This window comes from Penaeus japonicus, unplaced genomic scaffold (assembly GCF_977035675.1).
Source record: "Penaeus japonicus unplaced genomic scaffold, GWHDUDI00000001_assembly GWHDUDI00000030, whole genome shotgun sequence".
NCBI classification, from domain to species: domain Eukaryota; kingdom Metazoa; phylum Arthropoda; class Malacostraca; order Decapoda; family Penaeidae; genus Penaeus; species Penaeus japonicus.
Genome location: NW_028234432.1, coordinates 23,528,556 through 23,546,055, shown reverse-complemented (window position 1 = coordinate 23,546,055; position 17,500 = coordinate 23,528,556). Strand labels below are relative to the sequence as shown.

The 17,500-nt window shown below is 37.5% G+C and overlaps 1 protein-coding gene across 1 annotated transcript in view; it reads left to right on the top strand.

Moving 5' to 3' along the window:
* LOC122254215 (adhesion molecule nephrin) overlaps window positions 1-17,500 on the top strand; it is a 137,263-nt gene that overhangs the window by 46,149 nt on the left and 73,614 nt on the right. The window contains exons 5-6 of the mRNA XM_086554738.1: window positions 1,809-1,961; window positions 17,335-17,500. The exon at window positions 17,335-17,500 is cut by the window's right edge and continues 14 nt beyond it. Coding sequence (XP_086410864.1) covers window positions 1,809-1,961; window positions 17,335-17,500 — 319 coding nt within the window. The remainder of the gene's footprint in view (window positions 1-1,808; window positions 1,962-17,334) is intronic.

Sequence of the window (17,500 nt, the reverse complement as noted above, 5' to 3'; positions counted from 1 at the left end):
AGGAGGGTTTCCCGCAATGTTGGCTAACATTTCAATAAACTCATTTTTGTTTTGGAATCTAATCCTAACCAAACAAGTAAAATCATTCTTACATTTCAATCTCAATTTTTTTTTTCTTTTTTTTGTCTTAACTTGTTTATCTTCTTCTTGGATGGAATGCTTAATCATAATTTTTGATCAATGGTATCATCTGAGTAATTTTATTGGGAATTTGTAGGTTGTTATTTCGTTTCTTGTGGGTACGCAAATGTTAAATGTACTCATACGTGATCGAGGTGGCAAACGCAGAAACTCATCATGAATATCTATCTATCTATCTATCTATCTATACATATATATGTATATATATACACACACACATATATATATACATATACACATATACATACATTCATATATATATACACACACACACACACACACACACACACACATACACACACACACACACACACACACACACACACACACACACACACACACATATATATATATATATATATATATATATATATATATATATATATATATATATTCTCTTTCTTATCCATGGAATATAATATTCTTTTCCCTTAATCTCCAAGGTTTCCATTCCTCCGCTCAATTCAAGATCTCATTATAAACAAGAAATGCTCTCTCTATTTTACTCTCACAATATCCACGACAATCCACGCAGGAGTAAAACCACCAGAGAAAATTCTAGACCAAAAACGAAGCCTTGAAACGAAACGTCGAACGGAACGAAGCCTCGAAATCCAATAACGAAGCACTAATGAAGCTTCGAAATGCTTCAGAGTCACAACAAACCTCAACCCTCAAGCAGACGGAGAGCACAGTGTAGTGTAGTCTTAAAGGAAAGTCCGACTCTCCATCTGTTGCCGGGCGGTATACATTAATCTTACAGTATTTTCTCTTGAAATACTGACCTCTGAAATGATAAATGAAGTCATAACGGTTGGAATTTACAGGCTCGTTCTCCGGCCTCTGCTAGATCCCACTTTTCCCCTGACAGCTAGGAGGATTTTCCTAAGAATTATCTAGTCAATCTGGCGCGCGTGGCCGCTGAAGTGTTAATCTCTCTATTGGGAAAACGCTTTTGGAATGTGCTTTAAAAAGGCGCGATATGTGTGAGTGATATATTGGCAGGGTGAAAGGATGATGGTCTAAAACTGACCTAAAGGCAATAGGAATGAATTTTTGATAATCATACTGATGATTAAATGAAAAAGATCCAAAATTAAATCTCGTTCTGTATTTTTATGTCTATAGATTGGTATATCGATCTGCATAGACGAATATAAGTAAAGTCTGTGGATATATGTATACATACGTAAACTATAATATGTATACATATACAGACTGTAATTATCCACAGCTAGCTAAGCGCTATTTGGAAAATAAAGGCGAGTCAACTGTCTTTCTCTTAAAATGAGAAGGCAATTGTCTTACAAGAAGAGGTTGCAGGTTTTATCCAGACACTTTTACAGTGACTACATAATTTAGAATGTCAAAATCAGTATAGTCTTTCAAACTAATTTGCTTAATGGTATAGCGTCCAGATGATTAACTTTTCTCTTACTTGTGGTGACTTACGGTGACCGGTAAAAAAGTGGAAGATATTGATTTGTGATGAATTATGCCGACTTTTACTAGCTGAAGTAGACTTAAGAGTTAAGACTCCTGTTGACTTATTGCGATTTATTTTTGCTAATGTTACCTTACATTTACTACCCTATCCTTACTTTGTGCTACCGTATATAGACTTTCAATGACCTCTATTGACCCACGATGACCTCCTACGCCCACAGTGTCACCTACGAGTATCAGCGTCGTTGGCGAGGAAGACGGTGCCAGTGTGGAGGTGCGAGCTGGCTCTCCCATCACCCTGGAGTGCCTCGTGACGGACGCTCGACCCGCTGCCAGTGTCACGTGGTACAAGGACGGGCTGCTGATAGATCCAGGTTAGACAATGACGCTCGTCGTGTTTTGATGTATTTAACCATTAGTCTTTTTTATTGCTCATGTTTGTATGTTTATATCGTTAGTGTATTTAGATCTTTTATTACTTTTTATATTATTTTGTTCCTGTTTTGATTCTTATTTGTTTTTTGTTTTACAAGTGCAGATTACAAGTACAAAAGATATAGGGCTTGACTACTACTGAATGGTGTCAGATAGTGAGATGCATATTGCTTATTCTTTTTTTTCGTTTGTAATATTCGTGATGATTGTAAAAAAATAAATCATTTCATTAATATGTACTCCATGATGCCTCATGAACACACACACACACACACACACACACACACACACACACACACACACACACACACACACACACACACACACATACATCCACACACACACACACACACAAACTCTTTCCCTTCATTCCCTTCCTCCCTCTCCCCCCCCCCTATTTCTCTCTCTCTCTTTCCCTCACTTCCTACCCTCCTCCTCCTCTCTCGGGAAAAAAAACAGATGAAAAAGTCACATAGAAGAATTACCAATATTTTGAAACTAATCCATAATAGAACATATATTCCTCCCTTATTACTATTGTTATTATATTCCACCCCTATTACTATAACACCCTATTCCTATTACGCCCACTATAAACAAAGGGTGACAACAGGTAACATTCGTGATTGTCGTGACACTAATGCAGGAATAGGAATAGGTCTCTGGTGGAGGAGAGAAAGTAGATACAAAGGGCGATTGGTTGGATGGATAGATGGGTGGGTATGTTGGACGAATGGGTTGATGGATCTGAACACTTTATTCCATGATGAAAATATGAATGTTTATTTGTGGTTAAAGGTGGGTGGGTGGGTAGGTTTATGGATGAAGGAATGGATGGATGGATGGATGGATGAATGAATTAACGAATGAATAAATGAATGAATGGGTGGATGGCTATGTGGGTGGGTGGGTTGGTGAATGGATGTATGAATTAATGGATGGATTGATGGATGGATGAATGAACGAATGAATTGATGGGTGGATAAATGAATGAATGAATTAATGGGTAGATGGATGGATAAATGGATATATGGATGGATATATGGATGAATGGATTGATGAATGAATTAATTAATTGCTAGATGGATGGATGAATTAATAGATAAATGGATGGATGGATGGATGGATGGGCGGGCGGCGAGAGAATCTCTCTCTAGATAAACCTTACCTTGTTTCTCCTTCAGCAACAGGAGCAGCAATATTTTGCAGTGAATATAAATGTTATGATAATATAAATCCTGTGCCCTGCGTGATTTGAGAGATCGATGCAAATTTACATAACTTACTATAGAGATCCGTTAGTTAGTATTTTAGCACCAATCTAGCAGGGATAAATTCAAATTTAACTTAACCTAAACCAACTTCCCGTTATGCAACTTGTCAACGTAAATAAAAATCTATTGCACTTATAACTTTCCACAAACGCCAGCAGAAGGCCGCAACGCCACAGGAATGAAAGGGAAGGAAAAGATAGAATAAAAAGAAAGAAATATAATAAAAAGAAAGAAAAGAGAGAAAGAGGACAATAAAAAAGAAAGTAAAGAAATAAAGAAAAAAGAAGGAATAATGAAAAAGAAAATTTTCGTGTCAAAAAAAGAAAGAAAAAAGTATATATATAGATATATTATATATATATATATATATATATATATATATATATATATATATATATATATATATATATTTCGAAGCCTTTGATCGAACATTTTGAAAAGACAATAAACTAAACGAAGCTCTTCCTCGTGATTGGTTCGTTGACTATTGGGGGGCTAGTTATTATTGGAGGGTAGATATAGATGCGTCGCTCACTGAAAATAGGTGGTGCTCTTCTACCCGTTGTTCCCTAATGGAAACAAAAGTTTATCAGACTAGCGTTTACTAGTTCTAGCTAATGGTCAAGGCACTAAATCATCTACCATTTCAGTATATTTTTTATATGTTTGTGATAACTTGCTTAGCAAATTCCTATCTATACTGATATAGAAAAAAATACTTATGGCTATTGGGTATTGAATAATATAAAAAAAACACCAACAGTACCGCTGGTATAACACTCTAATACTGATAAGTGAGAGGCTTCTTAGAGCACTTTCTTGCCGCCGGGTGTGGGTATCCTTCTCAAAAGGACCGCCGGCATCTGGTTCCTCGTCAGTCACGCCAGAACAAAAGAGTCTCGACAACTTCGACACGGTCAGGCGAGTCTGTGACTGACGGGGAGTGTTAGGGGATCTGGGGGAGTAGGGGTGGGGAGGGAAGGGGGAGGGGGAGGGGGGAAGAGATGGGGAGTTTTGTGGTTGTCGGCGATACGTCTCGATCGCTGAAGGACAACGCTTCTGGTCGTTGAAGGGATTCATTATTTTTCATTTATTTGTTTTTTTCTTTTCTTTTCGAGGGCTGAGTCTATGTGTGGTTGATTTTCGTGCCTTTTGGTCTCGTTCTCTTGAAACAGAAGCGCAAGATAGAGAAATGGGGAGAGAGAGCGAGAGAGAAAGAGAATTCGTACAAATATTCATTCATTCATTCATTTTGTTACTTGCAAAGGTCCTGTTGTTTATAATGGCTGACTGAATTGTCATGAATTCTTTATCCTCAGGCTATCAATATTCTTCACACTATATGAGTGCACGTATCATTCACTAGATATATCTGATATACTGATTTCAAGAATTGTGGTTTGATTAATGTAGTAAATAATAAACTTTAATCACTCTTTAATAGACCAACACATAACAAAAATCCAGTACTGATAGTTGAAATTATGATATATAATCGTATTATTTCCCTAATCAATAATCATTCCGCAAATTATAGAATATGAAAATAATACAGAGAGCAAATCTCCATTCATTAATTCTGCTACAAGTCAATTATATACACCAGAAGGTACCTAACTATAGGTTGCGCGTTGTGAAAGCAATACGTAGATCTAGTTTACTGGAAACTAAATGTTTGGAACGTAAAAGTATGTATGGGGAAAAGAGTACTTACAGTAAGTGATAAATTTCCAGGAACGCTGGCAATATCACTAACTGACGATACTTCTTTAACGAAACATTTGAGCTACGAATAGAATGGGAGTAAATGGAACTAATCATATATACACATGAAGAATATATCTTCATGTTTGCAGTATAAATGGAGAGTGTTTGGTTAATAATCTCAATAATAGTTTGTGGTTCATTAATGTGAAATGATGTGAAGTTAAATCACAGACTGACGTGTCATTTATGATGACAATGCTAATAATAAAGATAGTAATAGTAATAATAATAATGATGATTGCAATAATCAAAATAATGAAACTTGTAATAACAACAACAACAGGAACAGAAACAGCAATAACAGTAATAATAACAAGAGTCATATTTGCTTTCAAGAGACACTCAACTCCTTGGTAGGACTTTAAAGACAATAAAAGTCCAAATACAAGCATCCTTCCTAAGTGGACGAGCGGTTAAAGGAACATTAACACGGAGACTCTCTTCTCACACTTCATAAACTGGCTGCAGTCTTCCTTGCATAGAGGAGGAGGAGGGGGGGGGGGCGAAAGGGGGAAGGAGGAATAGGAAGAGATAGGGGTAGGGGGATAGAGAGGGGGATGAAAGGGGGTAAGGGAAGAGAGAGGGTAGGGGGAGGAGGACGAGGATAAGAGAGGGGTAGGGGTAGGGAGATGGGGAAGAGAGAAGGTAGGGGGAGGGAGAGTGGAGAATGTGGAGGAAAGGCCGAAGAGAAGAATAGAGGGAGATAGGAAGGGGAGAGGGGAAGGGTGAGAAGGAGGGGGAGAGAAAAGAGGGAAGAAAGACGGAGCGGGGAAAGAGAGAGGAAGAAGTGGCAGGGGAAAGGATGGAAAAAAATGAGTAGAAAATAAAGTAGGAAAAGAAAAAATGGGAAAAGAGACGAAAGGGAGAAAGAACAGGAGGAGAGGAAAAGGCGAAGAGATAAAAAGGAGAGAATAAAGGGAGAAAGAGGTGGAGTGAGGGAGGGGGGGGGTCTGTGTGTATTATTCCTTCTTCTAAGGCAAATGATGTACCAGGCATAACAAGTTCGTAAAAATCGAGACATTAATTCTATCTATCCAACACATTTCTCACGTGTTAAGCTGCAAAATTAAGCTTCCTTGACTAGGAAATGAATAGATAGATAGATACAAGGGGAAGGGGAGGAGATGAAGGAAGGGGATGGAGGAGAGAAGGAGGGATAGATATTGAGGAAGAGAGAGAGATAGAGAGAGAGAGAGAAAGAGAGAGAGAGAAAGAGAGAAGGAAATAAACTGTGTGTAATGCATATTGCGCACTGTGCATATATACCTAAAGTGTACATGCAATATAGATTTGGTTCACAGCATTGCAAACACTTACCCATAATTTCGCCTTATAAAGAATTCGTGTAGGAGACAATAGCTAGCGTAAAGTTATATCAATTTACTTTTCTTTTTCATAACCAGCACCGCCCATTTCTTAGATAGGACGACTAAAATATCCTATGATAACTTACTCTCGAGCTAAAGATTTAAAGAGAGAAAATGACCCTTCATTCATTTTTTCTTCTTCTCTGAGATAAGTTTTAAAAGCAAAGATACAAAATGATTTATATCTGCTTGTATCTAACGTTAGTGTTAGCAAGGGCGAGCCTGCCAATACTACCAAGGGCAGCGCCTTACCCACAGAATCATCAGTGCAGTGACTATAGTGATTTTATAGCTAATTCGTTGCATTTGTTATTGTAACAATCATTTAGGTTTTAACATATTATCATTTATCACAAATAGATTCCATATAAGCTGATTCTGAGCTATATTTCCTAAAAGGGTTAGAAATGATGAAGAAACCTTTTAAAAATATCAAATTAATATTCAGAGATATGCATATAAGAAGGGGCAACAGTTAAATGTATCTGTTAACTACTGCACCAGTCATTCAAAAATATGCATGGTAACTCAACCAGCTATTAGTAATGTTTACAACTATATTCAAAATAAAATTCTCTCTCAGACTCTACTATCCAGCTCTAACGTGCCCTTCCTGCTACCGCTGTTGCAAATACACCGATAAAGATGCAGCAAAATTGAAATAGATTCCTCGCATTACCATGATTCCACATCGAAGACAGACCTCTGCGCTTCCTCCTCCTCCTCCCCCCCTCCTCTTCCTCCTCCCCTTTACCTCTCTTGCCCCACCCCACTATCCCCTCTTCCCCCCACCCCACTTTCCTTCTTCCCCTTCTTCCCCCATCCCCCTTGCTTCCTCCCACCTACCCCTACCTCTAACTCCTGAACACGTGCATGTAATATTCATATCTTTACATACCGGCATTTTATTCCTGTGTGATAACGGCGAAAGGATATTGAACTCGCAAATCACAAGAATTTTCACGGCGGAGTTGCTTTAAACATATCCTGCAACGTAAGATTTGCCTCGGGTGCTTCTTCCCGAGTTCTCTAAGTAAGGTAGGAAGGTCCGAGGGGTTGTGGCTGTAACTGCTTGTTTTTTTTTTTTTTTTTTTTTTTTTTTTTTTTTTTTTTTTTTAGGTGGGGGTAGGGGAAGTGGGGGGTAGGGGGTGTGGGGGGAGGGGGTTGTGTGTGTGGTGGTTGGGGTGGGGGAGGCGTTTCGTGTATTTGTTTGTGGATGAATGTGTGTGTGTGTGTGTGTGTGTGTGTGTGTGTGTGTGTGTGATGTATGTGTTTATGGGTTTGCGCATACAATGTATATGTACTATACAAACATATATGCACACACACACACACACACACACACACACACACACACACACACACACACACACAACCACACACACACACACATATACACAACACACACACATATATATATATATATATAATATATATATATATATATTATATATATATATATATCTATCTCTCTCTATGTGTGTATATATACATACATATATATATATATATATAATATATATATTATATTTGTGTATATAAACATATATATATATATATATATATATATATATATATATATATATATATATATATATATATATATATATATATATATTTTTATTTCTGTCTCTCTCTATATATATATATATATATATTTATACACATATATATATTTGTGTATATATACATACATATATACATATATATATATATATAATATATATATAATATATATATACATATATATATATATATATATATATATTATGTATATATATATATATATATTCATATATTATATTGTGTATATAAATATATACATATATAGATATATATATATATATATATATATATATATATATATATATATATATATATATTATATATATATATATATATATAATATATATATATATATATATATATATATATATAATATATATATATATATATATATAATATATATGTATATATGTGTGTATATATATATAAATATACTTTATATATATATATATATATATATATATATATATATATATATATATATATTCATATATTATATTTGTGTATTTAACCACACACACAGACACACTCACATGTGTTTTCAGTATTCGCATGTTTGTTTTTCTCTATGTGCGTTTGTGTGTGTTCACGTACATAAGTGTGCGTGTGAGCATATGTGCGTGCATGTGCATGGTCAGTCATGCACAACGAGCCCCAGACTTCCATTCTCGAAGTTTCTCAAGCTGAAACAAAATGAGAGTGCGCGAACGAGGCGGCCAGACTTGACTTATGAGATTACACAGTTTCTCTGAGAGTTTCAAGCTTAGGTCTCAGGATTGTTGCAGGATTTTATTATTATTGTTATTATTAGTATTGTTGTTGTTGTTCTAATTGTATTTATTGTTATTATTGTTGCTATTATGTATTTTCATCATTTCATTATTTTTATTACTATCATTATCATCATTATTATCATTATCTTTATGATCATGATTACTATTATTATCATTATTACCATCATCCTTATTACCAATACTATCACTGCTATTAGTAGTACTAGTTTTATTATTGTTGTCGTTCCCCAGTGCTATCTAATCAACACAGACACGGCTCTCAAAATATAAATATATTTTCTTCTGCTGTTAAGGGTACGGCCACCTAGTTCGCGTAATCCACAATTTTTTTTTTTTCAAGTTCCGAGAATTCCAATATTCAGTTATCCTGATCACTGTTTGCGGAAATCGACATTCCAAGTCACCAGCTGCGTAGAGACGAGTTAGTACCCAATCCGCTATTCGCACTACCACGATGTTTGCGCCCCACCGGTCCGAACCACGTCGCGAACTCCTCCGCTTGGTTCGGAGGCTTCGAAGCTGGGGTCGAGGCGTTTGAAGCAAGGAGCGAGGCGTTTGAAGTAAGGAGCGAGGCGTTTGAAGTAAGGAGCGAGGCGTTTGAAGCAAGGAGCGAGGCGTTTGAAGCAAGGAGCGAGGCGTTTGAAGCAAGGAGCGAAGCGTTTGAAGTAAGGAGCGAGGCGTTTGAAGCAAGGAGCGAGGCGTTTGAAGGAAGGAGCGAGGCTTTTGAAGCAAGGAGCGAGGCATTTGAAGCTGGGGTCGAGGCGTTTGAAGTAAGGAGCGAGGCGTTTGAAGTAAGGAGCGAAGCGTTTGAAGTAAGGAGCGAGGCGTTTGAAGCAAGGAGCGAGGCGTTTGAAGTAAGGAGCGAGGCGTTTGAAGCAAGGAGCGAGGCGTTTGAAGCAAGGAGCGAGGCGTTTGAAGTAAGGAGCGAGGCGTTTGAAGTAAGGAGCGAGGCGTTTGAAGTAAGGAGCGAGGCGTTTGAAGCAAGGAGCGAGGCGTTTGAAGCAAGGAGCGAGGCGTTTGAAGTAAGGAGCGAGGCGTTTGAAGCAAGGAGCGAGGCGTTTGAAGCAAGGAGCGAGGCGTTTGAAGCAAGGAGCGAGGCGTTTGAAGTAAGGAGCGAGGCGTTTGAAGTAAGGAGCGAGGCGTTTGAAGCAAGGAGCGAGGCGTTTGAGCGAGGCGTTTGAAGCAAGGAGCGAGGCGTTTGAAGCAAGGAGCGAGGCGTTTGAAGTAAGGAGCGAGGCGTTTGAAGCAAGGAGCGAGGCGTTTGAAGCAAGGAGCGAGGCGTTTGAAGTAAGGAGCGAGGCGTTTGAAGTAAGGAGCGAGGCGTTTGAAGTAAGGAGCGAGGCGTTTGAAGCAAGGAGCGAGGCGTTTGAAGTAAGGAGCGAGGCGTTTGAAGCAAGGAGCGAGGCGTTTGAAGCAAGGAGCGAGGCGTTTGAAGCAAGGAGCGAGGCGTTTGAAGTAAGGAGCGAGGCGTTTGAAGCAAGGAGCGAGGCGTTTGAAGGAAGGAGCGAGGCGTTTGAAGCAAGGAGCGAGGCGTTTGAAGCAAGGAGCGAGGCGTTTGAAGCAAGGAGCGAGGCGTTTGAAGTAAGGAGCGAGGCGTTTGAAGCAAGGAGCGAGGCGTTTGAAGCAAGGAGCGAGGCGTTTGAAGCAAGGAGCGAGGCGTTTGAAGCAAGGAGCGAGGCGTTTGAAGCAAGGAGCGAGGCGTTTGAAGTAAGGAGCGAGGCGTTTGAAGTAAGGAGCGAGGCGTTTGAAGCAAGGAGCGAGGCGTTTGAAGCAAGGAGCGAGGCGTTTGAAGTAAGGAGCGAGGCGTTTGAAGCAAGGAGCGAGGCGTTTGAAGCAAGGAGCGAGGCGTTTGAAGCAAGGAGCGAGGCGTTTGAAGTAAGGAGCGAGGCGTTTGAAGCAAGGAGCGAGGCGTTTGAAGGAAGGAGCGAGGCTTTTGAAGCAAGGAGCGAGGCATTTGAAGTAAGGAGCGAGGCATTTGAAGTAAGGAGCGAGGCGTTTGAAGCAAGGAGCGAGGCTTTTGAAGCAAGGAGCGAGGCATTTGAAGTAAGGAGCGAGGCGTTTGAAGCTGGGGTCGAGGCGTTTGAAGTAAGGAGCGAGGCGTTTGAAGCAAAGACAGAGCCGTTTACATGTAGGATCCATGCGTAAGCAGGTGATATCTCTTAATACTATACACATGCATACTTAACGTAATGAAATATGTAACGTGTATAATCAGATTTCATGTACACACGGGGATATCCAAGGGTAAGATAAGGGGTTACTGTATAAATTAAGATTTTTTTTTTTTTTATTCCATTTATTTATTATTTTATTATTATTATTATCATTATTATTATTATTATTATTATTATTATTATTATTATTATTATTATATGTATATATATATATATATATATATATATATATATATATATATATATATATATATATATATATATATATATTGTGTGTGTGTGTAAGTGTTTGCGAAGTTTTTAAACAAGACACAAAATTCGTATATAGATGGAAGCATACATACTTGCATATCTAAGAACTTCTACATATCTGGAACATAAAACAAGTACAAAAAGCAAGAAAAACAGCAACAGTAACAACAACTACAACAAAAACACTCATTACTTACATACTTAAACATAGACTAACCCTCTCCATCACTAGAAATCAAAAACGAAAATGATAAGAATTCAACATAGTTCTCTCCAACTCAGAAGTAAAAGAAAATAATAACATCAATATCAAACAAACAAACAAACAAAAAAGAGTAACAAAAAAAATACAAACAAAAAAGCAAACACAAAGACCATCTCCCGCTCCTTCCATCTCGAGAACTCGGAAAAGGAATAAAAAGAAGGAAAAACATACTTACGAACGACTTATCTTCTTTTCTAAGTAGAGTCGATCCGTGACACTACATAAGGCGACTACGACAACTACATCGACTTCTCCATATGAAAGGCGACTTCCCTTAAAAGCGCTTTAAGGGAACGTACGAGTATAACATATTCTGTTCTTTTGCATAACAATACCTTCCCTCCAGGGTTCCGTCCGGTGTACTTCCTGTTCTTCCTTCTTCTGCTCTTTCTTCTCTCTTTTCCTCCTTACTCTTTTCTCGGTTTCATTTCATTCTTCTGCCTCACTTTTATCTTCCTCTTCTTATTTTCATTTCTATTGAGTCTTCTCATTCTTTCCTCTTCCTCTTCCACTTTCAGAATTTTTTTTTTCTACCTCTTCTTCCTTTTTCATTCTTTCTTCTGTCTCTTCCATCCTTCTTCCTCTTCCTTCCTACTTCTTTCTTCCTTCTTTCCCTCCCTCCTATCCTCTCCCCCTTCTTCCTTCCTTCTTTCTCCCTTCCCTTCCCCCTTCTCCCTTCCTGTGCCTTCTTTCTCTTACTCCTTATTTCTTTTTCATTCTCTCTTCCTCCTTATTTCTTTTTCATTCTCTCTTCTCCCTATTCCTTCCCTTCCTCCTTATCAAGAGTGCCCAGTGTGTCTTCTACGAATCCTAATCCAAACAAACAGGTAACCTAAGGATTGGTGTTTCTATTAAGTCCTCAAGGAGCTTAGTGTATCATAAAAAGATATTTTTTTTATTTTTTTATTTGAGATTTCTGACATAAATGTAACATGACACGTTATTATCGTTGTCATTTTTATTATCAAATTATTATTTATCATCATATTTATTATTATTACTATCTATTGATCATTTTTATTATTATGTTTTCTACGTGATGTATATGTGATTAAAAGAAACCTTTGTACTTTTTCTTTTATATATATGACTTATGTATGTTTGTTTACTTGAATGCTCGGCTTTCCTGTAGCCCTTAAGCTGCTTGTTATGTAATCAAGACAAAATATTCTCTTTTATCAGGTTTTACTTCTCAATGTGCGCTTGTTTGTGTTTGTTTGGCCGGAGTCCTTAAGTAGCTTTTAAACAATATGTAATAACCAGAAACGTTTTATTTCTTATCACATCAGACTTGTCGACAAATCATTGTTTTTTTGTGTTTATACGCGTCCCTTAAGTAACTAGATGTTTCGTCAACAACAAAAGTAAAATAAAACAAAATGATAACAATAAAAGAAAATGTTTGTTGTCCAGTTTCAGGTTTTAGTTTTCAACAAACGGTTGTGTGGGCGTTACGTGCTTAAAAATAAACGTTTGTATTCCGGTATTTTTCTGTACATTTGTGTGCGCATGTTTTTCATGCCCGCTTGAATGCCTTTTGGAAAATGGAATCACGTTTGCAGTTCAGTGGAAGGCAGTTATAAGATAAATAAAATGAATGATGATACAATAATAACGATAACTGAAAAGAAACAATAATAAGAAAAGAGAAAATGCTAAAAGAGAGACTATGTGGATGGGAGAAGGAAGAAGAGAACAAAAGAGAGGAGTAAATGAGAGAAAGAGAAAGCGAGAGTGCTAGCAAGTGATAAGTGAATGAGAGGAAGAGATAGATAAACAAAGAAAGAGAGAGGAACAAATGAGTTAAATAGTGTAAAAGAGGGAAAGAGAGATTAAGAAAAAGAGAAAAAGAGTTAATAGTAAAATAGGGAGCAAAAGGTGAGAAAGCGTGAAGGATAAAGAGAGAGAGAGAGTAAAAGAGAAAAGATAGTGAATAGGGGAAAAAGAGAGTGAAAGAGAGAATAAGCAAACGATAGGAGAGCAAAAGAGAGAATGAGTAGAACAAAAGAGAAAAAGACGTTTTCCCAATGAGAGAAAGAAGGAGAACAAATAGAGAAAGAGAGAGGAGTATTTTAGATAAGAGAAAAGAAAATAGGGAAATAGTAAATGAGAAAAAAAAAACAGAGGAGAGAAAGAAAAAGAAGAGAGAAACAGAGATAAAAAGAAAACGATAATGAAAAAAACGAAAGCAGAGAAAAATACGAAAAAAAAGCATCTGAAAACTCCCTTACCAAAAAGAACACTAAGGAACCCCCGTTAAGATCTTGCTAAGGACGTCATAGCATAATTTTTCCAATTCCTCTTACAAGGACAAAAGTTATTTCTTATTCCCTTTGACGCTCGACATTAATGTACCGTCGTCAGGAAGCGTATTAATTATGATTATAGTGTGTAATTAGCCAGGTAGGGTGCGAGGGATCGGGGTAGGGGGGGATAGAAAGAGAGAGAGAGAGAGAGAGAGAGAGAGAGAGAGAGAGAGAGAGAGAGAGAGAGAGAGAGAGAGAGAGAGAGAGGGAGGGAGAGAAATAGATGGAGGGACATGAAATAGGTGTGAGACTGAATGATAGATGGAGAAAGAGATGATGCGGAAAGGAGATAGAAGGAGTGGGGGGGGGTGAGGCAAAGAAGGGGAGGAAGAAGAAGAGGGAGAGGAAAGGACAGAGGGAGAGTTAGAGAGAGAAGGAGATAGACAGATGCACAAAATGACAGACTGACAGATAGACAGATAGAGAGAAAGACAGACAGATAGATAGATGGATAGATAGATAGAGAGAGAGAGAGAGAGAGGCTAGGGGAGTAAAAGGGCTAAGGAAACACGAAAAAATAACGATTAGCAATACACAAAACTCATTCTATCCCAACTCGAATCATATCAATTGACAATTGCCAATGAATTAATGAGCATCCATGAATCACTGCCATGGGATCACAGTTTATCTAAAACGATCATGGGATGTGCCTCTTTTCGAATCAAAATACATAAGCCTTATCTGAGCGGTTTATTTACATGTGGAGAATTGAAAGCTGTTTGGCTTAACTGCTTGTATTCATCAAAGCCTTGATTGTGGTTTGATATCATAGGATGAGCGAGAGAGGAGATAGAGAGGGAGGGAGGGAAGGAAGGAGGGAAGGGGAGGGGGGTGAGTATAGACAGAGCGTGAGAGGGAAGGGAGGGAGGGGAGGGAGGTATGGAGGGAGGTTAGGGGGAGGGGGGAGATTGACAGAGAAGTGAGAGAAAGAGAGGAGGGAGGTCGGGTAGGAGGGGGGGGAGGTTTGAGAGAGGGAAATAACGAGACGACACGATAAAGATGACGTTACAATGATGAAAATATATAAAAGTATAAAAGACATCATATACACACAACTCATTCTATCCCAACTCGAATTCATCTTATTTGACTATTGACCAATGGAATTAATGAGCATCCTTTGAATCACTGCCATGGGATCTCAGTTTATTAAAACGATTTCAAATTGGGATGTGCCTCTTTTCGAATCAAAATACATAAGCCTTATCTGAGCGGTTTATTTACATGTGGAGAATTGAAAGCTGTTTGGCTTAACTGCTTGTATTCATCAGAGCCTTGATTGTGGTTTGATATCATAGGATGAGCGAGAGAGGAGATAGAGAGGGAGGGAGGGAAGGAAGGAGGGAAGGGGGGGGGGGTAGATAAAGAGTGAGAGAAAGAGAGGGAGGGAGGGAGGGAAGGAGGGAGGTAAGGGGGGGGGGGATAGACAGAGAGTGAGAGAAAGAGAGGGAGGGAGGGAGGGAAGGAGGGAGGTTGAGAGAGGGAAATAACGAGACGGCACGATAAAGATGATCGTAATATATATTGTAAAATTCAATTAAATTAATAACAATAATAGTTAAGTAATCATATAAATGGTTACGACAAATAATATGATAAGGTTAATGATAATGATAATCATAATGATAATAAGGATAGTGATAATCATGATAATAATAATGATGACAATTATAATGATAATAATGATGACAATTATAATGATGATAATAATGATGACAATTATAATGATAATAATGATGACAGTTATAATGATAATAATGATGACAGTTATAATGATAACAAATATGATGTTACAAAAGGTAATACTGATAATGATAATAATGATAATTATCCTTAAGATTTAAATAACAACAAGGATATCATTGAAAAGGATAATGATAGTAACAACGCTAATGATGATGATGATAATGGTAAAACTATGACAATATTACCAACAATAACAATGATATCATGACCAGCATCATAAAATGACAATGATAATTACACTAACATCATTATTATGGTACCCCTACAATTAATAAAGATAATGATAATTTCAGTAGTAAGGACAATATTGATAATGGCACACACAGGTACTACAGCAAGAATAACAAAATCACAAATGCCTCAAAAAAAAAAAAAAAAAAAAAAAAAAAGACAATTGAAATAGCAAAGTGCATGACGGAAACGCAGTAAAACTTTTCTTGCATGATGATTTTTTTCTGCATGAATTTTCTGACACATTCCAAATTACCTTCGTTTATTTACTTTTGGAAGTTATTTCCTCCAATCTAAATTTGCCAGACATTTTTATTTTATTTTATTTTTATTTTTTATTTTTTTTTAAGCAATGTCATTCTCTAGTTGCAAATTGCCGTTATTAGCATTATTGTTGTTGTTTGTTTATTGTTATTATTATCATCATTAGCATTATTACTTTCATTATGGTTATTGTTAACATTTTTACTATTGTTTCATTTCATATCATTATTATCATTACTATCTTCATTATCATTATTACCATTACTATCTTCACTCTCGGTATTACTATCATTATCAAAGAGAGAGAGAGCTAAAAAGATAGATAGATAGATAGAGAGAAGCAGAGAGAAAGAGAAAGAGATAGACCAAGAGAGAGAGAGAGAGAGAGAGAGAGAGAGAGAGAGAGAGAGAGAGAGAGAGAGAGAGAGAGAGAGAGAGAGAGAGAGAGAGAGAGAGAGAGAGAGAGAGAGAGAGAGAGAGAGAGAGAGAAAGAGAGAGAAAGAAAGAAAGAGAGAGAAAGAAAGAGAGAGAGAGAGAGAGAGAGAGAGCAATCAAGAGAGAGAGAGAGAAAGGGAAAATGGAAAGAGAAAGAGAGAGAGAAAGAAAGAAAACGATAAAGCAAGAGAGAGAGAGCGAAAAAAAAGCAAAAAAGAGAGAGAAAAATTACAATGTCATCCCCAGCATCCGTATCCTACAACAGCAATCAGATCTTGCCACACATTTGCAGAGTGATGCATCGGTGGAAAGCATCTGTGCACATCTGTCAGGCCGATTCAAGTGATATCTCAATTTCGAGCCAGATGTCATGCCTAGCTGCAGTTTGTGATTTGTTATTATTGACTAATATATCATTTTATTTGTTATCATTATCATAATTTTCATTATTATTGTGGTTGTTATTATCTATCGTCATTTTTGAAGTACTTATTGTTATTGTCATCGTTATTATTTTTGTTGTTATTATTTTTATCATTTTCAATATCATCAGTACTATTATCATTATCATTATCATCATTATCATCATTACTGTTATTATCATCATTATTATTGTTATTATCAGTATTATTATCATTATCATTATCTTTAACAATACAACTATCGTTATTTCACTAATATTATCATCATTAATATCGTTATCATAATTATCATCATTACTACTATCATCATCATTGTCACCATTAGGAAGATCACCAATCCGCAACCAATCCTTAATCTAATTCACGAACCGCCAATCAAACTCACCACTTCCACAGCTCTAACCCCCCCCTAATCTCTCCCTCTCCCCCCACCCCCCACCCCCCAGAGCGCCACGAGGAACAGCTGGAACCCTCGACCAAGCCTCGGCGGTGGAGCGTCCGCAGTAAACTCCTTCTACGTCCCACTCCAGCGGACAACGGACAGCAATACTCCTGCCGCGCCCTCCACCCCGCCCTCAAGGACTCGCTCACGTCCTTGGTGGCTTCCGTGAC